The sequence below is a fragment of the Cetorhinus maximus genome, chromosome 2 (genome assembly GCF_964194155.1).
Source record: "Cetorhinus maximus chromosome 2, sCetMax3.hap1.1, whole genome shotgun sequence".
Lineage (NCBI taxonomy): Eukaryota > Metazoa > Chordata > Chondrichthyes > Lamniformes > Cetorhinidae > Cetorhinus > Cetorhinus maximus.
In genome coordinates, this window is record NC_135880.1 from 106,419,696 (window position 1) to 106,445,100 (window position 25,405).

Here is a 25,405-nt window from a genome sequence, read left to right on the forward strand (position 1 = left end):
GTTCGTCCCGCTTCTCCATTCCTGCAAATGTTTCCACTTCAAGTATGTAGCCAATTCCCTTTCTGACATTATTCTTAAAGCTACTTCTAGCACCTTTTCAGGCATGGTGTTCCAGATCACAAGTCCCTCATGTCCTCTTTGATTCTTTTAACAACTTAAATCTGTGTCATCTGGCTAACCACCCAACTTCCACTCAATGTCACCTTGTTTCCTCTGTCATACCCCTTCATAATGTGAACACCTTTATCAAATCTCCCTTAACCTGCCCTGATTCAAGGAGAACAACCCCAGTTTCTCTAATCTCTAAATATAAATGAAGTCTTTTTTATCTCTGGTAATATTCTCGTAAATCTTCTCTGCACTCCTGACCCCGCTCTAAGACCTTCACTGTCTCTGTCAAAATCCTGAAACTCCCTCCCTAACAGCACAGTGGGTATACCTACACCACATGGACTGCAACAGTTCAAGAAGGCAGCTCACCACCACCTTCTCAAGGCAATTAGGGATAGGCAGTAAATGCTAGCCTAGCCAGTGATGTCCACGCCTCATGAATGAAAAAAAAATCTTGGCCAGGATTTTTACCTCGTTGAGCAGGCGTGGCAGGCGAGCACAGGAGCAGTCATGAAGCCAACCGCTGCCCACAATCGGGCCCTGACATTGATTTCACACTGGCTGGCCAATTAACAACCAGCCAATGTGAAATGCACGCTGTAGCGCTTAGCACTGCCGGGGTGGGGGCGAGAGGAGGGCGAACATGAAGATTCGTGCAATGAAAGCTCCCTGAGGCACAGAGCTGCCTCAGGGAGCTGAAGTTTTAAGAACACAAAAACTTAAAAATTTACCACTGTTAAAAACATGTTCCCTCATGTAACTCTGTCACAGGAGCAGGGACATGTTATGAATCAAATTTAAAAATGTTATTTAATTTTTAATTGCTGTTGGAAATTTCATCCCGCTCATGAGTGAGGTTTCCTAAAAAATCCAAAGGCTGCTTAGCCTTTTTGCCTGCCCGCCAACCATAAGGTTGGACAGGCAGTGAAAAATTTCAGTCAATTATTACTGTAATGGCCTTAATAGGCCTGTTAACCGTCGGCGGGCAGACTGCCGACTCCCACGTGCGCCCGCTGACCGACATATTGCGCGAGTGCGCGATGACGTTGGCACGCTTGCCTGATGTCATCGCACATCATTTTACGCTTGAGTGGATCGGGCATACGCCCGCCCGCTCAGCGCAAATGTCTGCCCCTTAACATTCTTCCTAAAGCACTGTGGCCAGATTTGGGCACAATGCTCCAAATAAGGTCTAAGCAGTGTTTTATAAAGGTTTAGCACAACTTCGCTGCATTTGTATCCTATGGCTCTCCTTAAAAAAACAAGGGTTCTGTATGCTTTCTATCAGCCTACTCAATTTGTCTTGGCACCTTCAAAGTCTTGTGTATGGAGACAACCAGATCGCTCTGTTCCTTCACTCCTTTTAAAATTGCACCATTTAGTTTATATTGCCCCTTCTCATTCATTCATTAACAGATTTATTATTTGGTACTTTCCCAAATTCCTTTTGAAAGCCCATATCAACCATACAATACTCAAAAACCCTCTCTGTTACATCATCAAAGAACTCAATTAAGTTAGTCAAACACAATTCGTCTTGAACAAATCCATGCTGGCTTTCATTTATCAACCCATATTTTTCGAAGTTCCAGTTAATTTTTTCCTAAATTATTGTCTCCAAAGGTTTCTCCACCATCCATGTTAGACTGACAGGCCCATAATTGGCAGTTTTAACCCTCTCATCGTTTTTGAACGAGGATGTAATACTTGTAATCCTCCAGCCCTATTGCACCACTGCTATAAGGAAGATTAAAAGATTGTGGCCTCAGCCTCTGTAATTTCCAACCTTTCTTCCCATAGGGACCTAGTATACATCCCATCCAGACCGGGTGACTTTTCTACTTTTGAGCACTCTTGTCAACTCTTCTAGTACTTCCTCTTTATCTAGTTTTATCTTATTCCAATTTATCTACTATCGCCTCCTTAATTGTAACATTAGCAGTATGTTCTTCTTTAGTGAAGACAAATGAAAAGTGTTTATTTAGTAATTAACCTAATGCCCTTTACCTCCACAAGGAGATCTCATTTTTGGTCCCTATTTGCCCCGTCTCTCCTTTGACTACCATTTTATTATTTATGAAAGGCCTTTATGTTCCTCATATGTTACATGCTAATCTATTCTCATACATTCTCTTTGCCCCTTATTGCCTGTTTCAATTCTCCACTGTAATTGTTATATTCAATTTGGTTCTCCAATGAATTGTGAACCCAACATCTATCATAGTGCTTTTCTGTTACATTTTAATCTTGATTGATTATATAAATATAGTACAAAACTCTGAGGTACCATTTTAAAAGGAATAAAAATCTTGAGCCCTGATATGATAGTAACTTATTTCTCACTAATCAGGCTATGGCACTTTCTGTCAGCTTGTCCTCCATTAAAAGGGCGTTGTTTATTCCTGTGACTTGTTTTTAACTTCTTTTAAGCTTAGTTATTTTTCTGCCGAGAACTAGAGCCAGATACAAGACACTGCACTTAGCCTTTTTTCAGAGGAAAAACAATTTTCCTCTGCCTTCCCAACCCCACGCCATTTTTATGTGACCTTTTCTCGTGTCGGGAAGACCTGGCGTGCAAAATGCTCACGCACTCTCTCCAGGTTGGGGTTGCCATTGCGGTCACCACAGGAAATTGTATTTCCTCCTGCAAATGTGTTTCGTGTGGTGGTGTGGGGTTTAGGAAGCACTAAAAAAAAAAATCTCCTTGGAGAGGCTGTGGCCACTGGGGAAAGCCTGCTGAGGAGTTGGGAACATTCTGACAGGTAAGTGTAAAATATTTTGACACCTTCAAATATCACAGTTAAATGCTGTATCGTAATGTAGTTGTGTTTTTAATGCAGTGATTCATCACAGGGATCTGTCCTGCAAAGGTAGGTTGACCCATACATTAACCATCATTGTATAATTGTTTTCATGCATTACAGTACTTTTCCAATTATCAAGAGTATCACACTACATTAAAAAATAAAACAAAATGCCCTGTCAGCCACTGCTATCATGTTTTGTGTCATTATTTAAATTGACTGACAACACCAGCTGTTAAAAAAACTCCTGCTTTTGAAAGTTGAAAAAAATCTCTGCACCTGCTCCCCCCCATTGATCGATAGGCACTCTGCTTTGGAATTGAAATGAGATGCCATTATTTCTGTTTGTTTCAGGCAATGTAGCTGGACAGCTGTAGCCATTATGAATGTTTGGCTGAGTTTCAAAAGCCGCTAATGGCTTCAGCTCAGCAGGTGGTCTATTGGTCCAAGAATGATTGACATTTTTAAAGACATTTTTTAACAAAATATATATTTGATTTGTTTTTGTTTTGTTTACAAACCTAATAGGCTCTTAAAGGATTACATTTTTTTTAACACTGGAGTAGTTTTTTGTTCTTTCCAGTATCAATGAGAGTATGTTTGAATTCAAGGTTTTATTAGATTGTTAGAGGTTTAATTTTATTCCAATGATTTCAAAATAATTCCCATCACTATTGCATGGCTCATAAGGACTGTACATGGTAGATAATGCATGAGTGGTTATGGAGGATACATGTGGGGTATGGGGGCTCTGAGGTGGCATATGTGTGGCATAGAGTGGCATGGAGCTGTGAGGAGGCATGTAATAGCATGGGGGTGGGTGAGGGTTGAGGTTTATGGGACCTTTAAGTGATGTTGGGAGCTGGGCTGCTGTGTTGGAGAACTGAGGCTGGCCTTCTAACCAGCCGCCTCCATACCCACATTCCTCACGAACTCCATCATGGCTCACAAAATACATTGCAAACCCAACCCCTGTGTGAAAAGGTAAAAATCCTGTGCAAAGTCATACATAGGTTTGGTGTGCATCTCAGAAGGCGCGAAAGTGTGTGGGTTGGGTTTTCTTGAGCCTAGACAAAATTCTAGTTTTCATCGAAGTGTTCACATGGTGTCCTTTAAAGCTAAAGTTGGTTGCTGTAAAGTCTCGCTGTTCATTAAATTTTCCTTTCTCCTATCTGTCACGACTCACTGGGAATAATGTGTTATAATATCAAGCCCCACTCCTCCCCGAGCCCAGACAAATGTGAAAAGTTTGATTAAACCACCAAATTGCCCAATTCTACCTACTTGTTTAATTTAGGTTAACAGAATACAAGCAGCAGCTTTGTAAGCTTAATGGGCAGAGTTTTCTGCCTACCGGCCAGGCGGGCCCAACCCAATCTCCGGTGGGCGGGGAGCCGATCCCTGCCGGAGAAGCGGATCCCGCCGCCATTTTAAGTGGGCAGGCCAATTAAGGCCCACCCAGCATGATGCCCGGTGGGAAGCGCTATGTGCTCCCTGTGTGGGCGGGTGGGGAAATTCCCCAAATGCGAGAGTGCGCGCATGCGCACGAAAGAGCTCACATCTACCTGAGGCTAAGTGCTGCCTCAGGGAGATTGCCGAAAGTTGTACAAACTTTAAAAATAAAAAAAAATAGAAAATCCTTAACATGTCCTCCTCATGTAACAATGTCACACGAGATGGGATATGTTAATAAATTTCACTAAAACTTTATTCAACTTTTTAAAACACTGTTTGAAACCTCATCCCACCGGTGGATAAGGTTTCATGTTTTTTCTTTTGCCCGCCGGGGTACTTGGTCTGCCCGTCAACGTTAAGGTTGACGGGCAGGTCCATTAATGATGTTAATTACTTTTTCAATGGCCTCAATAGGCTGTTGACAGGTCGGTGGGTGCACAGCTAACTCGGCTGAGCTCCCGCCGACCTGAAAATGGAAATGACGCAAGGTGACGTCATTCCGAGTTCCGTCAAGTTCCACCCGACATCATCCCGCGTTATTTTATGTGTCAGTGAGCGGGCCTCACTCCCTCTCGCTGATGGAAAATTCTTCCCATGGATTTTAAGGGTGAGATAAAACAGTTCAATAGCGCCAATCTGGAATATAGGATTAGATGGGTTGATTTTGATTGATGTCTTCCCAAATTCCTTGCAGTTTGTTGTTAATGACATGAGATGGTCTTCCAGTACTTACGGTCTGTTCACTGGTTGAAAACTTGCTTTTCAATGTCTCTACTGTTGATTTTCCCCTTTTCCTCTTGACAGGGGGTTCTTCAGGGAGAACAGGTTACAGAGATATGAAGAAAAAGCCAGCTAGCTAGCCTTGTAGAGTTACTGGAATCTTACACACACAGGAGTGGGAGGTTTTAGGTGTGTTCTCTTTGCAGGCTAGGATCTCTCCATTCACACAAACCATTGGTCACCAGATCAGGAACCAATTAAAATGTGTTGCTAGGCAGTTCCACTTAGATCAGGACCCCTTTCTGGCACCAATTTTTCTAACCTGGCATACTCTGTTCCAGGAGATAGCAACATTGTATATTCCTCATCTTGTTCCAGTCAACATGTCTTTCAACTGCAGCCATGGCAGTTTTAAAAGCCAGAGTCCAATTTTAAAGCCACAGTCCAAGAAAAAAAAAATAGAATCTTTACATATCATAAAATAACAATATAAAAAATATAATTCCTCATCATCTTCAATATGATAAGAAAAATATTTTAACGTGGTAAGAAAATCAACAAGCCTGTGTTATGGACAGAGGAGGAGAGATAAACTGAAACCCCCCAATTCCTTTCCCTTCTGTCCATAATCAGTGCAGTTCATTTTTGGAAAGGTAAATGTGCGTGTTTTTAAAGCCAACTTTAGTGCGTGGTCAACTTAAAAAGTGCCAGCAGCAGACTTGCGTGGATTTAAATAAAGAGGATTATTTATTCACACACTCACCCTGAATGATCTAAACGCCACGTCAGTCAGATACCATACACTCAAGAAAGATGCAATTAAAGAAGATAGTGCACTTCTGCAATCTAAACCAAAAGAATAGTTAACAGTTAATGTGTCTTTGTGAGTCCAGTGAAGAAGGAAGATTTTCCCACTCTTATTGTAGATCAGTTAAGTTCAGATGGCTGGGAGTCAGATGTCAGGTTTACTTACAAGAGAAGAATGTTCAGAAGGTCATGTAGTCAGGCACTCATGGCTGTTGTGTTAGGAGGTCCATTTTCTTTACAAGTGAACTTGGAGTTTTGGAATCAGGCTGGAGACTTTTATAAAACTTTTAAGCCCTTCGGTTCTTTAAAGGCAAAGGTGGCACAGCATTTTTCTGCAGCTGTTGTCTGGTTTGAGTTACTCTGCAGATTGCCCTCAGGTCACTTCTGAGTTTGTGGATAAGAGGATTTCAGTATTAGAAAACCAGTTTCAGTCTAATGGTTAACGGCCGTTGAAATAGAATAGAAAGTCGGTGGTGGTCTTTCACACTTAACTTGTGGATAACTAGTCTAATCAGTTTTCCTTTGTTACACTACAAACCTGGAGACATGGGCCAGAATTTTATGTCCCATGGGCGGGCACACACCCGACCCATCCAGCCACAAAATAGCATGAGATGACATCGGGCAAGTGTCCTGGCATCACCACGCACTCGAGCGATATCTTGCTCAGTGGGCACATGTGGCAGTTGGAAGCCACCTGCCAATAATTAAGCGAGCAATTAAGCTCATTACGGAGGCAATTGCAAATGATTTTTCATGGACTATCCACTTTTACAGTTGGCGGACGGGCCAATCGGCCAGGCGGCCTTTACATCTTTGCTCAAACCTCGACCCAGGGCCGGATGAAATCTCCGTGGGGAAATAAATAGAGATATCTCGGGACTGGTTTTTTATGAGGTATGCTTTCAGGTGCTTGACTGTGCTTCATGGACATATTTTGCAGCATTTTTGTTTTGTTTATTCTGTGGAGATCTGCAGCTCCCTGAGGCAGCTGTCTGCCTTCAGGGAGCTTAGTGGAAGCGCTCACCAGCACCCGCAGTGACGTCAGCGACTGCCCTCTTCTCGCCCCCACCGGCAGTGCCTTTCTCAGCATGTGGTTGAAGCTGGTTGGCCGTTAATTGGCTAGCCAGTGTGAAATCACGTTTGGCAGCCGATCACAGTTGGGGGCCCGTTTCCCATCTGCTCCCAGGCCCACTGATGACATGTGCCCGATAATCAAAAAATTCAGGCCATAGAGTCAAGGAATCCATTCACTCTACGTTTTGGAGTAAACTTCAAACAATGGCATGAGTTCCGCAAATGACTGCTGTCTAGGGGGAGACACCCACCCAGTATGATCCAAATCAGAACCTTCTGGAAGCTTGATAGCCTGGGTTGAAGTTGTAAAAGTCACCTGACCCCCTTGGCAGCCATCTTAATACTTCATCAGTGTCCATTTTTAAATAAATAAAGGCAGTTCCAGAACCTTCCATATAATCACAGTCCATGTTTAAAGTTATGAATATGACATGCCTTTTACTGGGCATGGGAACCTGCAAAGGGATGAATTTCTGTCCCTTACAATCAAATCCAGACATCACAGGTGAGGACAGGATCAGGATTGGTTTTGAATTCTTTACCTTCTGATTCTCATTGTTATGATTTACCAAAGAATTAATCACCACTTGGGTGGGGTAGCAGAGGAACCATTGAACGGCACCCTAGTTAAGTGTCGACACCTTATGAATGGGGAGGCAGCAAGAGAATTGGTGAGAATAAAATGAAAGTAAAAATATAATTGGATAACTTTTCCAGTAGCGTTTCCCTCTTCCACTGGGTAGCAGTCGTTTAGGATGTTATATTTTCAACATGTTCTGGCTTTCGTTTGATTGCTGGTAACCATACATTACTGTTCCATCCATTATTCTGTGATAACATATGGGGACCATGACCTGTGATTGCCTTTTTGCACAAATATCTATCAAATTGAGCCCATTAACAGTTTTACTGCTAGTGGACAATTTCATAAGCTTGAGTTCATTTTAAGTACATTCTTGTAAAAGTGGAAGGTGAATAATTAAAGTGACAGTATCCTATTTTGACAGCATAACTGGACTAGAATATAAAGCTACAGTGGAATTTAGGGTGAGAAATCAGATTTGATTCTGCCCAATGTTTGTTTCTACACGTGCCCTTAGAGCTCCAAAATGGCGTTCGCTACACGCACGCATTTTTGAGGTGAACCGTGCTGAAAGGCACATTGGTTAGGGCGTTAGAACCCACACACTGTGAACATCTGCTGGAAATATGCAGAGGAGACAGATCATGACGCCAATCTGCTTACAGCACTGATTTGATGCCAGTGGTGCCATTTTGGAACTCAACTCTCAGCAACTGCTGCTGCCACACTGCAGCTCCCCTTTAAGCGGTACAGCTTAGCCTTAACTGGTGCTAGGCACTCACAATATGCCTCCCCATTGATGCATCCAGCCAATCAACAGCATGGTTAACATTGACTGGATGCTGAAATCATTGAAATGAACAGGCAGCATGAATTTAGCATCCTTGGTATTTAAATGGTTTTAGTTTTCAAAATTATGGATACTTTTGGGGAAACAAAACTTTCTAATTCCCACAATTACATAAAAAATTTTTATATGACATGGTTCCTCTCTGAACTATCAGTCAGACGTAGTTAAGCACTTCAGCTACTAGGTGAAAGAGTCACTGTCACCACACTTTTCTAGCTCAATCTTCTTGTGTGTGGTTTTTCCTTACAGTGGAATAATACTGTTCTGTCACAGCACTCCTCTTATTTGGCCCTAAACCATCACTTTCAGTGATCAAAAAACAATTGTGTATGTATAATTTAGGAGAAGCTTAACCTTTTCTTCCACATGGTCTCATTTAAAAACAAATACCCTTTTCTGGCTAAAAATAGTTTTATGTTGGTGGTGGGTTGGGATGGGCATGGGGTAGAGTTTATAAATTTAACTATCGACGCCTTTGTATCACAAAGAAGATTATTACCTTGGAATGACGTTGTGTATTAATTTATAAGTACGCAACGTTTTTAGGCACAATCACTTGATCAATTATTTTATAAGGGAAATTATATTATAAAAATAAATGCACCTTGAATTAGCAGACAAAGTAATGTCATATCAATGTGCTAAGTGGTTATACACCATCTTGGCACAGCATCATGTCAAGGTTCACAATTGTGCGCACCATCTCCAGTACAACATTGGTGCTGAATGGCATTTTAACTTCAGGAAATCAGCATGTTGGGGTGGAACCTGTTCATATTCAGGGTCCGTCCCATCATCTATTGTTTCCGAGTAGGTCTGGGGTCTTCCTGCGATGTATGCGTTAATGCTGCTTGAAGCTTATTACAATAACGAGCAGTTCCATCTGCAGTGTGATGAGGAGGTCTGGCCAAAATCTTCGTTTTTACTTTTCATGACCAGCACCATTCTTTATTTTTCTCTCTACTTTTTAAAAATTCAATTTTAAATTCTGTAACTTGAGATGCCAGATCAAGATAAGGTTAGATCTTCTCACACTCCTGAAATTTTCTTTGAGCTAAATTTTCCTTGTATGTCTCGTAAGAAGACTAAAATAGGATTTGTAATAGGTACTTTACAGTGATTATTTTTCTGTCAGTTTTAAACTGGTTATTTTGAAGTTATGAAATTACAGATGTATCTTGAAATGTAGAAAGTGCACATATTAGGACTACTTCCACAATCTCACTTTCCCAGCTGGAAGCCAGAATTGGCCTTGCAATTCTTTCAGGGGTTATGTTGATAAAGTGAATCAGTTGTACATACTGGAAAGGTGTTTTTTGTATTCATTCATGGGATGTGGGCTTCACTGGCTGGGCCAGCATTTATTGCCCATCCTTAATTGCCCTAGAGAAGGTGGTGGTGAGCTGCCTTCTTGAACTGCTGCAGTCCATGTGGTGTAGGTACACCCACAGTACTGTTAGGGAGGGAGTTCCAGGATTTTGACCTAGCAACAGTGAAGGAACGGCGATATATTTCCAAGTCAGGATGGTGAGTGGCTTGGAGGGGAACTTCCAGGCGGTGGTGTTCCCATCTATCTGCTGCCCTTGTCCTTCTAGATGGTAGTGGTCGTGGGTTTGGAAGCTGCTGTCTAAGGAGCCTTGATGAATTCCTGCAGTGCATCTTGTAGATGGTGCACACTGCTGCTACTGTGCGTTGGTGGTGGAGGGAGTGAATGTTTGTGGATGTGATGCCAATCAAGCGGGCTGCTTTGTCCTGGATGGTGTCTAGCTTCTTGAGTGTCATTGGAGCTGCACTCATCCAAGCAAGTGGGGAATATTCCATCACACTCCTGACTTGTACCCTGTAGATGGTGGACAGACTTTGCGGAGTCAGGAGGTGAGCTACTTGTCCATTACCATTACCAATTAATGTCCTGAGATGAAGAAGGGGAGAACTAACACCTGATTTGTAGTCAGGGACCACTGCTAGAAAGGCATACATGACGTTAGGAGGGCACAGGCAGAGTAAGATAACATGTTGATACTTCGCCTAGGATCGTGTGTGAGGGAGAGTTAGTTGGGGAAGGCGCCAGAGGGCTGCTGGCCTTTTGGAGCTGCAGTATACAGGACCATGTGGAGAGGAGGACAAACACTGGACTGTAGAGAATTGGGGAGAGAAAGGGAAAATGTTCTTGGAAGCTAGTAAAATGTGAAGCAGCATTTTGGTAAAGAAAATCAATACTGGGTGTAATGAGTGATTGTTCATTCTGACTTTGACAATTAAGTGACCCTATTTAATCAGAATGACACAGCACTTACACACTCTTTCAGAAATTAGCATTTGATTTAAGTTAGAAAATTCCTGGTAATCAATGTAATACATTTTTGGTAAACTATTATTATTGCATTTTCAAAATTGCTTTCTGCTAAATGCCATTAAATTCTTTGAAACCAGCAGTTTGCTAAATAGCTGCATTTATAACCATTAAAATTCAAAAATAACCTTTGATGAATCCCTCAATAACACAGAAACAACATTTCCCTGGTTGAAGGCTTCAGAGATGTGTTGCTATGCGGAACAGAATTTTACAACTTGGGGTTCAAGGTGGGCAGCAGCGGACAGACAGGGTCAAAGGGCACTTGTAATTTGGAGCATTTGCCCCTGGTGGCATTATTGTGCTCCAGGTACCTGATCAGTTGCTTCCGAGGTTGTAAGCGTGATCACTGCTGGATTACCAGGGGCATCAGTTGCATCCCAGTAGAATGTCAGGACACAGAAGAGCACCACCACCTACTAAAATGCTGACTCTCAAACTATTGGCATCATCTTGAACAGAACACCAGAATACTTTTTCAAAAAAACTAGCATCAAATAAACTTTGAAAACTATGTTACTGGTGAAAATCTGCTTCTAACCATAAGCACCACCCTCCCAGGAAGGCAGGCATCTGGAGAAATGCCTGTAACAGTAGCATTTGATCCAAAATTGCTCTGCTGGCCCAGGCAAATATAGACCCATTGCTATGACCTGCTTGTCTGATAACCAGAAAGGCTGTTTCAGAAAATAAGGAGTAAATGAAGATATAAGGCGGAATCGTCCCAGATTTGCACTAAGTGTGGTAGCAGGCGGGAAAAAGGACATATTACTTGCCGGGCGCAATAGTGGCTTTTCACGCCGTATCATCCCATTCCCACCTCATTAATTATGCATTCCTGGGAAACATGCCGTTTCGATGGTGGGTGGGCTCCCATTCACTCACCACGCCCCCACCTCACTGCTTCATCACGCCGGGCGCCAAAATTAAAGTGCAGCCGCATGCACACCTCTCAGTGCTTCCAGCCCAGGACTGCTGCAAAAGAGACATGGCTCCAAAAGTTAAGAAGATTGCAGCCTCCTGGTTTAGTAACGTGTCCCCTGAGCACCTTTTGGGGCTGTGGAGGTGCACCATGATATCCTCTACCCTGCTCTGTTCATAGGAGGGGCAGCAACATTTCCACTCCAGCTTGGAGGTGATGGCAGTGGTGATCAGTGCTAATGCTGCACAGAAGAGGTTGGCCACCCAATGCAAATAGAGGATGAATGATCTCATCCGGGCTGCCAGGGTAAGGCAACCATCTCATCACTCTAAACTCACACACTCACAAGGTCATCACACATTCATTGGCATCTCACTCACTGCCAGCTCAATGGACATCACCACTCACTGTCACACACCCTCACATCTCCAACTGATCTCCTCTGGAGACTGCCTTCTCACCCCTCACCATCCTTAGGCAACTTGCATAGATCAACATGTACCCCCACACACACCCTGGGATATCCTCCTTCCCCAGTACAGCCCTTACCCTGCAGCCTCTTCCCTTGCCTGTGGCCACTTCTCCCCCTTCCCCAAGCAAGCCCGAGCTCTGCAGCTGTTGAAAAGCCTCCCCCGCCTTATGGTTGGTCTGGTAGGTAGAGACCTGTCCGGAAGCCCTCCTAAAAGTGTTATCTGCGAAGCCTGGCCCTGATGACTGCGAGTGCTGCCCGAAGCAAGGTAGGCAAACAAACCTTGAAGTCCTGAGCAAAGTGCAGCTCGGCAAGTGCATGTCGCTTATGTACAGTTGTGAAACACATCAGCGTCCAATCACATCGACATGCCCGCATGATCCAACATTGGGGGATGATTCCAGCAAGCTGGGCTTATAATGATATGCGGATATATGCGGATGTATTACAATGAGCGCCCGAGATCCGATGGTGGGAAACGTAGCCCACCATTGACAGGCAGAGCGGACGATCGCAAACTGGTTTCACGGTGTCGTGAAACCGATTTTTGGCATTTTTGCCATATTGTCCACTCACACCGCTGAACACACCTGACGCCAGCAGGCACAGAAAATTCCACCCATAGAAACTGTTAGTACTCATGACAAATGTCACATTTTTAGTTCAGTCAAGCTGGACTTAAAATAAAGAAAATTGCATCATAGTCCCAAAAAGTCCTTTTTACCTTAGTTTTGGTTATAAATTTACGAGTTGTGATTTTAACTGGGATAATGATCCAGAATACTTGTGTACAAAAAGATTACAGAATCAACTTGATCGACTAGAAAATAACAATTTAATTTTTCCTGTTTTTTAGTAACTTTAGCAGAAAATTGAACATGATTTTAAAAATATTACTATCAACAGAAGTGTCTATGTCAGCTTAAAGCAGTTGGTATCTGCAAGGTCTTGAAATTTTTCACTTATGGTTCACGTAAACATAGGGCTGGATTTTATGCTCTCTCGCTGATAGGTGTGAAAGCGAGGGGGCACGTAAAATCACGTGGCACTATGCTGACTGGCTACCCGTCTGCCCCTGACCCCTCCACAATTATAAGTGTGGTGGGGGATCTGTTTGGCAGCTCACCCGCCTTTGGGTCAGCTGAGGCCCTGAAGTGGCAACTTAGGCTCATGCCATATATGAAGTACGGCAGCTTTAATTGCGTGGGCTGGTGGTGGGTAAAGGGATGAGGAGCTCCTATGTAGGCCCCGTGGACCCATCAGAGGTGCTGCCCCAAGGTTGTTCCACACCTCCCCTTTACCCTCCACCACCCCCGTCCAGCCCGGCTTGTCAATCTTGACCCCCAAGCACCCTTATCCCCTTTTTTGGGGCTCCTAGCCTGGGCCTGGCGATCGACCTTCCCAGTCCTTAACTCACGTCTGGTTTCTGGCTCTTCAGTGTCTGGGACTGGATGCAGTCGCAGGAGTGGCCACCACTCCTGTAGTGTGGCTGGGGCTGTAGAGCTGCTGGCCATCCAATTGGCTTCTCACATCATTAAATGGATGCAGGGCAGCCATTCAGTGTGGGGCTGGGCTCCCACCAGGCTTTTTAGTCAGGGGACTGGGACCACAGAGGCCTGTTAAACCCAGTTAATAAATTTACTGCACAGAAGGTGACCATTTGGCCCATCATAACCATGTCAGGCGCAAAAGAGCTATCTGACCTAATACCACCTTACAGCTCTTGTTCTGTAGCCCTGGAGGTTATGGCACCTCAAGTGCATTTCCAAGTATTTTTGAAATGTGCTGAGGATTTCTGCCTCTATCACCCTGTCAGACAGTGAGTTCTAGACTCCCAACATCCTCTGGGTGAAAAAAAAATGCTCTCTCTATTCCTTCTAACAATTACTTTAAAATCATTTTCTGTGGTTATTGACCTCGCTGCTAATGGAATAAACCCTTCCTATCCATTCTATCTAGGCCCTTCATAATTATACACACCACAATTAAATCTCCCCTTGGCCTCCCCTGTTCCAAAGAAAACAAACCCAACCTATCCAATCTATCCTCATAGCTACAATTTTCCACTCCTGGCACCACCTTTGTAAATTTATGCTGAACCCTCTCAAATGCGGTCATATCCTTCCTATAATGCAGTGACTAGAGCTGTCAGAGTATGTGAGCGGTTGTTTAACTAGTGTTTTATATAGTTCTAGCATAGCCTCACAGCTCTCCTATTCTAGGCCTTGGCCACTAAAAGAAAGTAATCCAGATACTTTCTTGACCATCTTTTCTACCCATACTGCTGCCTTCAGGGATCTGTGGACATGCACGCCAAGGTCAGTTCCTCTACACTTCTCAGAATCCTACCATTTATTGTATATTCCTTTGTCTTCACCAAACTCATTACCTACAGTTCTCTGGAGTGAATTCCATTTGCCATTTTCTGCCCATCTGTCCAGCCCATTGATATTTTCTTCCATTTACAGCTTTCTTCCTGACTATCAACCAATTTTAGTATCATCTGCAAACTCGTTAATCATGCCCTCTACATTTAAATTTAATTGATATATACCATGAACAGCAAGAGACCCAGTGGTGAGCCCTGTGGAACCCCACTGGAAGCAGACTTCAAGCGACACCTGTCAACCTTTATCCTTTGCTTCTGAGCCAAATTTGGATCCAACTTGTCACTTACCCTTAGATCCCATGGGGGAGAATTTTCTCCCTGTTGGGCAGGCTGGTTGGGAGCGTGCGTGAGCGGGCGCGGAGCCGATTGCCACCCGTGATCGGCTGCGTGTCGCCATTTTGTGTGGGTGGGCCAATTAAGGCCCTCCCAGCATGACACGGACTCGGAAGCACTCAGCGCTACTTGTGAGGGCGGGGGCAAGAGAGAGAGTCACATGCGCGTGAAAGAGCGCTGAATTCTCCCTGTGGCATGGAGCTGCCTCAGGGAGATTAATTTCATAATATGAACTTTGAATAGAGAACCTAAATAATCATTTACACGTGTTTCCTCATATGACAGTGTCACATGAGCTGGGACATGTTTTTCAAATGTTCCAGAGATATTTATTAATATTATAAACCCTTCATGAAACCTCATCCCACCTGTGGATGAGGTTTCATGAAAAATGCGAAGGCCACTTGGGCTCTTTGCCTGCCAGCCAACCTTAAGGTTGAACAAGCAGCTTTCTCAATTGTCTTAATTGTTTGATTAATGGCCTTAACAGGCCTTTGACAATTTGGCAAGCGCCTGCTGAAGGGAAGATCAGAATGACGCGCGGTGAGGTCAGGATGCATGCCTGACGTCACTGTGTGTCATTTTACGCGTCGTGGGGTAGCCGAACAGAAGATTCTGCCCATGGTCTTTTAATTTTCTGACCAGCCTGCCATAGGGACTTTGTCAAAAGCTCTTCTGAAATCTATGCAGACACATCAAATGTGCTAACCTCATCAACTCTCCTCGTTACCTCCTCAAAAGATTCAATCAAGTTAGTCAGCTAGGACCTTCCCTTAAATCTGTGCTGACTCTCCTTGATTAATCTGTGCCTTTCTAAATGACAATTTATACTGTCTCAGAATTTTTCCAATAACTTGCTCACTACCAAGGTTAGGCTGACTGGCTCATAATCACTCAGTCCATCCCTTCCTTTTTAGACAACAGTACAATGTTTGCAGTCCTCTAGTGTTCCAGTACCACACCTATAGCTAGAGAGGATTTGAAAATGATGGTCAAAGTCTCTGCTATTTCTCCCCTTGCTTCCTTCAGCATCCACAATTCATCAGAGCCTGGTGATTTATTCACTTTCAAGGATGCTAAACACATTAATATTTCCACCCTCACTATGTTTATCACATCCAATATTACATACTCCTGCTCTTCTTTAACTATAATATCTGCTATATCCTTCTCTCATGAAAACAGATGCAAAGTATTCATTAAGAACCATGGCCACACCTTCCATCTCCATTACCTTCCTCCAGTTACCCTACAAGTTACCATCTCATTGGTCCAATTCCTTCATTAGTTATCCCTTTGCTCTTTGTGTATTTATAAAATCTTTGGATTTTCCTTAATTTTACTTTACAATGTTTTCTTCATGCTCGCTCTTTGCTCTCCTAACTCCCTCTTTAATTTTGCTCCTGTACTTTCTATACTCCTCTAGGCTTGCTGCAATACTGAGCCATTGGCATCTGCCGGTGGCTTTGTCTTTTTGCCTCATCCTACTCTGTTTGCTCTTTGACATCCCGAGGAGTTTAGATTTGTGAGGCCCACCCTTTTTCTTTGTGGGAACATATTGTTCTCAGCATATCTGAACCCTCTTTATCTCCTCCTTGCATGCCTCTCACTGCTCACTCACTGATTTACCTTCAAGTAGTTGTTTCCAGCCCATTTTTGCCAAATCACATCACAGCTTCGTAAAGTCAGCCTTTCTCTAGTTAAAATTGTACTCTTGGACTTTCTTTATCCTTTCCCATAACTACTCTAAATCCAACTGAATTATGATAATTACCACTAAAATACTCTCTCACTTATACACCTTGCACCTGCCCAGATTAATTCCCTAAAGTCCAGAACTGCCCCAGCTCTTGTTTGTCTTGCTACATACTGTCTAAAAAAATCTCTTGAATGCTTTTTAATAATTCTGCATTCTCTATACCTTTTACACTTAATTTATTCCAGTTAACATGAGGATGGTTGAAAGCCTCTACCACTATTGCCCTATTGTTTCTGCACTTCCCAGCAATTTGCTGATATATTTACTCTTCTATCTCCTTCTGACACTTTAGGACTCTATAGTATTCTCCCAGCAGTGTGATTACCCATTTTTCTTCCTCAGTTCAACACATATGGCCTCATTTGATTCCCTTTCATGAATACAAGCCCTCCTCACTGCTGTAATTGTTTATTTGACCAATATTGTGACCTCTTCTCCTCCTTTATTATCCCCTTCTCTATCCTGTATGAAAATCCTGTAACCAGGGACAGAATATTATGCTCAGCGTGCGGGCACACACCCAACATGCCCGAGTGTAAAATGACGCACGATGACATCGGGCGAGCGTCCTGACGTCATTGCGCAGTCTCGTGTTATTTTGTTCAGTGGGCACACGCCAGAGTCGACTGTGCGCCCGCCAACAATTTAAAGGCCTATTAAGGCCATTAAGAAGCTAATTAAATTCAAATTTACGCTGCCCGTCCAGCCTTATGGTTGGCGGGCAGACGAAAAGGCCAAGCGGCCTTTATGTTTTTTAGGAAACCTCAACCACGGAGGGGATGAGGTTTCCTAAAGCAAATAAACATTAACTAAAAGTTTTATTTTTGAATTAAAAACATGTCCCAGCTCATGTGACAGAGTCATATAAGGGGACCTGTTTTATGACAATTTTACTTCCTTTTTTTTTCAACAGCGCTTCATCTCCCTGAGGCAGCTCCACTTTTGCAAGCATACGTGAAGATTGAGCTAGGCCCGCTCGCCCTCCTCCCCCCTGCCCGCACAGGCAGCGCTCAGCCCTGCCGCTCACGTTCCATGCTGGGCAGGCCTTAATTGGCCCTCCAGCATGAAATCACAGTGTGGAGCCAATCATGGGCGGCGGTTGGCTTCCCGACCGTAACCGCCAAGCATCCCTGCCAAGGGCAAAATCCTGCCCCAGGAGTAATGAGCTGCCAATTCTGCCATTCTTAAGCCACATTTTAGTAATAGCTATGATATCATACTTATAAGTGTACTTATCTGTGACCTCAGCTCATCTGCCTTATTCATTGAACTCCTTTCATTGAAGTCTATATCACTAATCATTGAATAACTCCCTCATTGTCTATTTTCTAGCCTTTGTTTCCTTGGCCTTATATGTTTATGAATTTCCTGCCTTTTACTTCCAGCTTTGGCTCTCTTCTTTCTGAATCTGCACTCAAGTTCCCATTCCCCCGCCAAGCTAGCTTAAACTCTCCCTGCGAAGATATTGCTGCTGAAGTGCAACCCATCTGGCATGTATACGTCCCACTTGCCCCAAAACTGGCCCCAATGCCCTAGGAATCTATAGCCATCCTGCCAGCCACACACATTCAGCTGCACTATCTTCTATTCCTGCATGCACTACGCATAGCATCAGGAATAACCTAGAGATGACTAACTTTGAGGCTTGCTTTCTAATTTCTTTCCTAGCTTCCTAAAATCTGCCCACAGGACATCATCCCTCTCTCTACCTATGTCACTGGAACAATTTTGGCCATGACAGCTGGCTGTTCACCCATCCCCCTCAGAATGTTCTGCAACCATTCAGTGACATCCTTGACCCTGGCACCAGGGAGGCAATATAATATCCTGGAACCACGCCTGTGGCTGCAAAAATGCCTGGCTTTTCCCCCTAACCATTGAATCTCCTATTACTATTGTTTTCCTGGCTCTCCTCCTCCACACCCCCTGCCGAACTGAGTCACCCATGGTACCGTGGACTTGGATCTGGCTGTATTCCCTGGAGCTGAATGTTGGTTGGAGAGTGAGATGCACTCAAAGAACCCCTGCACTATCTGTCTGATCCTGCTTGACTTCCTGACAGTTACCCATTCCCTCTCTTATTATCAAGCTGTGATGTGACCACCTCTTGAAATGTGTTGTCCGCATAGCTTTCAGTCTGGCGGATGCACCGTCATGACAACAGCTGCTGCTGAATCTGAAACCAGAGCTTGAGCTCCTCCAGATGACAGCACTTCCTGCACATGTGGTTCTCACGAGAGGTTCCCTGGAGTTGCCACATGTTACACTATGTGCATTTGACAGGATTGAGGTGTTCTGCCATCCATCTCTTTAATAGATTGACTAAACTTAACAGAAACAAATTAAAGACCAATAAAAAACTTCCCCAGCAATCTGCACCTTCCCTTTCACTGATGCCAATTTCAAGCTTCTTTTACCTCACTTCTTACACTCACACTCCCTCTGGGCTCCAGTCGCTCTGCTGCTCTCCCCAAAACTCCTTTAGGTCCATGTTCCTTGCTTCTAGCTCTGTGGAATTTCAGTTTTAAACTGCTAACCTCTGAGCTCTCCAATTTATTTAATTTCCTGAATTTAAATACCAGAGTTGCTATGGTGGGACTTGACTCATATCTCCAGAGCATTTGTCTGGCTGCCTGGATTACTAGTTCAGTAACATAGCCACTATGCTACCTATCACTATTTTTGCATTTGTAACTACTTCTCGAGTGAGTTAAAGGGCTGAATTTACCGGTTGGCGTGCAGGGGCGGGGCCCTCTCTCCGACGCGTAAAACGACGTGAGGTGACATCGGGCATGTGTCCCGACGTCACCCCGCGTCCTTTAGGTTTTCAGTTCGGCGGACCCGCAGCCAAACTGTCAAAGGCCTATTAAGGCCTGTTAATTACCAAATTGAGGTCATTGTCAGGGGTGCCTGTCCAACTTTACAGTTGGCGGGCAGGCCGGGAGCCCAGACGGGCTTCCGACAAAACATGAAACCTCATCCATGGGCAGAATGAGGTTTCATGAGGTTTTTAAAAATGTTTATTAAGTTTTAACATTCAAGTAATTGACATGTCCCAGCTCATGCGACAGTGTCACATGAGGGGACATGTCAATAATTTTTTTCTTCTCCATTCAGCACAGTTTTTAAAGCACTTTGCCTCAGGGAGATCTGTTGGCTCTTTTGTGCACATGTGCCAAAGAGCACACAGACCTACTCAGGGAATCCCCCCCGCCCTTGCCCGCACAGGGAGTGCACAGCGCTTCAGGGCGGTTGTCACGCTGGGCCGGCCCACATAAAATAGCGGCACGGGCACCAATCGAGAACCCGCCCGCTCGCAAACGCGCCTGCACAAGCCCCCCGACAGGCAGAAAATTCTGCCCAAAGAAATCATAAATCTATGTTAAACCAAGGGGGATGGTTTATCTGCCAACGCAATGGCAGATTTTCATGCCGTCTCGTCTCCTTCCTGCCTCATAAATTATGCAGTCATGGAAGTCTTGCCGGATCACTGGTGGGCAGCCTCTGATTTGCCCGCCATGCCGTTGCCTTTCTGCTTCCTCACTCTGGCTGCCATATTTAAGCTGCAGCTGCGTGCACAGTTCTCAATGCTTGCAGCCCAGGACTGCTCCAGTGAACAAATGGCCCCAAAAGCCAAGAATAGTGCAGCCCCCTGATTCAGTGTCGCATCCCTGAGACACCTTTCGGACACCGGGGAGACCAACCGTGATGTCCTCTACTTCGGTTCTGGCTGCAGGAGGCCCATCAGTCTTACCATTTGGCTTGGGAGGCGGTGACAAAGGTGGTCAGTGCCAATGCTGCACACAAGAGATGGGCCATCCAGTGCAGAAAACGGATGTATGAATTTATCCATGCCACCAGGGCAAGTCAACCATCTCATCACTCTCAGCTCACACATTTACAAGCCCATCACACATTCAATGGCAGCTCAAGGGACATCACCACTCACTCTCCCACACACACCCTCACATCTCCACCTGGCCTCATCTCCTCTGGAGACCGCCTCCTCATCCCATCCATGGCTCCATTCGACATTCAAGCATGCCTGGCATCCTTCTCATTTGGCCTGGCATGTGCCTTGCTCACACTCTCTCCATCTGTCTTTATGCAGGATAAGATTGCACACAATCGCTGGAAGAAGTCCCAGACCGGGGATGGAGTGCCAGATATCAGGGTCCTCATTCTGTTTAAGAGTCGCCATTCAGCTAGCCGGGGAGGGCATGGACCATTCCTGTGGTGACAGTGAGGCCAGGGGCAAGCATCCACGTGAGGATCCTACACCACATCATCCCTCTGTCAACGCTACTCTGAATCCACTGTTCTGTGTGGAATGTGGCTGCCAATCACTAATAATCTCCACTTCCTCTCTCCTTTAAATCTGCCACGATGCCCTCAGGCAACCTTGGCACCAACACTAGAGCTAAGAGCACCTTGGAAGAGGACCTTGAGGGCAGCACCATTGAGGGCTCCTCTCAGTGCTCACTCACACCCACCACCAGTGCAGTGACACACACCTCGGTGGCACCTAGATGTAGAGTAGCCTCAGGATCACAATCTGATGAACACAGCACACAACCTGCTCCACAGCAGGCGGAGACATGGACATCTGAGGTCGCCGGCACTCGGAGGACTGCTGGAGGCAAGGAATCTGTTGAATCTGAGTCAGATGATGAGCCTCTGGACTTTGTCCTCAATCAGTTGTTAGAGCTGCAAAGACAATCATAGGAACATCAGGAAGGGATGTCCGCTGCACCCCTCAGATTGCAGGGGAAGATGGAGGAGTCCGTCCACCTTCAGTCTGAGGTGTTAGTGCCGGCATGCCAACACACCAAGGTCAACACTGGCAGGATGGCAGCCACTATGGAGACCTTGGTCCAGAACATCGATCCTGCACTGCTGCGTGGGCTGAACTCCATCGCTGATGCCATAATTGGCCTCCAACAGTGTCAAAGTGAGAGGAGTGTGGGGCAGCTCAATCTCACTCCAGATTCCCCTTTGCCTCAAGGAGTCAGCCAGGCACCCATGGGCACCCACAGGGAGGAAGGCCAGCAGCTCAACACCCTGGGGCTGTCAACCCAGGTGAATCTGGCCGATCCAAATCCCCTCTTCCTGTGACCCCATCATCTCCAACTCCACAGGCCGAGGAGGGTGCACCTGGCCCATGGCAGGACACCCAAAGCAGGCTGAGGTCCTCCAGGTCTCGGCCGTCTAGAGGACACCCACTAAAGTCATGACAGACAACAGGGCAAAGCAGTCAGCAGGCTGCCTCTGCCTCCACTGTGGATGTCCGGGGAGCACCAAGACGTAGCAGCAGGGTTAGGAAGGTTAAGAAGATGTAGCTGCACCGCATGGGCACAGGTGTTAATCGCTTGTACACAATGTTCACAATTGTAAATAAACTCCCAAGAATGTCTCCCTGCTTATGGCTCCTTGTTATGATGAGCAATGTTTGTGTCACTCAGATGTGAAACCTTGGTTCCTGCACAAGATAAAGGCAGGTGTCTCAGTCCAGGACCTCTTTCCTATGCAGTGTGTAACCTTCAGACCAAAGTGATGGTCCGGCCTCACACTCCCTGGAAACATTACTGATGCCTAAACCTTGACGGTGCTTGTCATTGCTGCCAGAATGTCGTAGGCAGGTATCACAGAGTTCCATCATTCTCTCTTGTGCTCTCAGCACCTTTGAGTTGGGGCTGGCCCCCATTTCTTCAGCATCTGTGACCAGTGACGCTGTGCTCCTGAAGGGGTCGGGTGCTGAAGGCTGACAAAGGATCAGGTGCATTTAGAGTTTCATGGCTGTGTCTCCATGGTATGACCCTGATTGCAGAGCGAAAGCAAGCTGTCCTCAGCCAGACAGGAGTCAGACAGAGGCCATGTGAAGATCTATGGAGTATCCTCACTGCATGTCACCATCATCCTCATGGAATCTAGAGATTATTAGGGCCTCTGCAGCAACTCCATGACGTGAGCCTGAGCACTTAGGGTATGTGCACTGCCATCGGACACACAGGAGTCAAACATTCACAGATGGAACGACACGATGTCAGGACTGTCCTCACTGCATCTTGTCATCATCCTCCACGAATCTTGCGGCTATGAGGACTTCACTAGCCACACGTGCCTCATCTGGCCAGTGCGATGCCCTCATCACTGTCATCCTCACCTTCAAGGACCTTATCACCCTCATCGCCTTCGACATCTTCCTCACTGGAGGAGACGTATAGTTCCTCAGCCAGGTCCTCCCTCCATTGCAGCGACAGGTTGTGTAGCACGCAGCAAGCGACGATGATTCACGACACCCTCTGGGTACTGTATTGCAGTGCTCCACCTGACCTGTCGAGTCACTGGAAGCTCATTTTCAAGATGCTTATCGTTTGCTCCGCCAAGTTGCAGGTTGTGGCATTGTACCGTCATTGTACCATCTCTCTGTTGCAACCTGAGGCCACCGCGCAGCCTTCATCAGCCACGTCCTCTGTGGGCAGCCCTTGTCCTCGAGGAGCCAACCCTGCAGCCCCTCTGGATCTTGCAATATGTCAGGGATCTGAGACTTGTTAAGGATGTAGGCACTCCCTGGGAATCGTGTGCAGACCCGTAGGATGCGTTTGTGGTGGTCGCAGACCAGTGAACATTCAGCAAATGGAAGCCTCAGCTGAACAGTTAATGCATTTCATTCACCATCAATTTTGATTTCAAAAGCAGATTGTTGAAAAATACATTAAAAAACATCAAAACTCTAAATCTCCAGCAATGTCTTCCCACAAACCCTCTATGAAATAAATTATGCTCATATCTCTCTTTTGATGTCTAAATCTAGAGCAATAATGCATTTTTGAGTTCTTTGTTTTTTATCTGTGTATTTCAAAAACACAACTGATGAAATATTGGGTGTTCCTGGACCTTTGATCAAGGCAGGCTTATGTTCCTATGCTCTCTCATTGTAATTACTTTTCATATGTCATCGGCGAGGCTATCACATTTCACAGACAAACATATTGAATTCTAACATGCGATCCAAAACAGCATTAAAATTCTGAAATCTAATGTAATATAAAGGAAATTAATCTTTTATTTAGTCACTGTAAGGCTATGGCCACTTCAAGGACTTAGCATTGTTTTAAGATTGCCAGTTTTTCTGTGTCTGTGGCAGCTTTTTTGAACCTGTTTCTGAATTGTATAGTTTGGCATGTAGAGGAGTTGAGATCTTGCAGTGCAATATAAACAGTATATACAGGAACATGTTTATTACATAAAACGTGCTTTCAGTTCTTTTGGTGTAAAAGTTGGAGCTTAATCTTTAATGGACAGCTGATACATTGCTCCAGAAAGTTAAAATATGGCCAAGATCTTCCCGTTTTCAGATGGTCATACCCCAGATGTACCAACTTCCATTGGGCAATTCTCTTTCATCTGCAACCCTCTGAAACTGAGCTAGAGTCAAAGACTGTGGATGGTTCCGACTCACATACCAGAATACTTATCCAGGAAAAGTTAGAAGGATTAAAACCAGTTCTAACTCCTGGGTAACTATACTACTGACCACCGCCCCCCCATGACCCCCTGACTCCCCACTGAACCCCCTACTACCACCCCAAACCCCCCTGACAACCCCCTACCTTCTACCTTCTAGCCACTACTACCCTCCCACCCCCCCAGACTATCCTCTAGACCCCCCAACTAACCACCACCCCATCCACCTCTCCCGCCCCCTGACAACGCCTACACTCTGACTACCCTGAAACCCCCAACTGCCTCTCCGACCATCTGACTACTTGTCCTACCATCCAATTACCCCCCAATTACACCCTGACATTCAAGCTACCCCCCTGATTCCCCCAGCTACCCCCCTGGCCACCTTCTGACCCTGAGACCCCCCCCCCAACTACCTCCCTGACCACTTGACTACCCTCCCAACCCCCCCAACACACTCCACCCCTTCAAATACACACCTGCTATCCTACCCCTTTACCCACTTATCTTACACACTTACCTTCTCCCCATAGTTTGTCAAAGTTGTTTTGGGACATTTAAACTTCCTGGAATATGGCAGCTCGTGCCGTAAAAAGTGGGTATGCCTTGGTTTCCCCTGATGCTTCTACACTACGAAGGAAGAATCCCTGAACAGATGTGCTCCACATTTTTCAGGAGACCCAGTTCGGAAGTCCGGGTAAGAAATGTGGAGCTCTGGTGCAAAGTAGGTAAATAGGAGCCGAGTGGCAATCCGACAGTGATGAGCACAGATTTTCACCAAGTAAAATCTACCATTTATTTCCTTCAAAATATTATAGTCTTGTGATTTGATTGATATATTTTTGTTACATTGATTCTGCTAGTGAAGAATTTGCATTGTTATGTATACAATGTTGATGAATTTAAACTATTCCTAGGTCCTTCTTCAGTAATCAGCACTGATGATGATTCTGCCAGTCCATTGCATCACGTAACTAATGGCAGCAATACTCCATCCTCCTCAGAAGGTGGACCTGATGCAGTTATCATTGGAATGACAAAGATCCCCGTGATTGAAAACCCGCAGTACTTCAGGAATTCTCATGGTTTACTCAAACCTGACACTTGTGAGTATTTCATTATGAGCACATTGCAAAGTGTAAATGTATGTAAAGCATGGTGTATGCATGTACCTGGAGTTTCTGCCAGACTGTGTTAGTTTTCCAGTGCCATCAAAATTAGTGTAAAAGATGCCGAATTTCAACCACAAAATATATTAAACACAAATGGCCATGGAAATTAATCACCATTGTAAAGTTTCACTAAT

At 45.0% G+C, this 25,405-nt stretch overlaps 1 protein-coding gene across 1 annotated transcript in view; it reads left to right on the forward strand.

Moving 5' to 3' along the window:
- The window catches only part of ntrk2a (neurotrophic tyrosine kinase, receptor, type 2a), a 240,298-nt gene that overhangs the window by 100,857 nt on the left and 114,036 nt on the right, over positions 1–25,405 (forward strand). Inside the window, exon 12 of the mRNA XM_078567962.1 lies at positions 25,017–25,205. Within this exon, the coding sequence (XP_078424088.1) occupies positions 25,017–25,205 (189 nt within the window). The remainder of the gene's footprint in view (positions 1–25,016; positions 25,206–25,405) is intronic.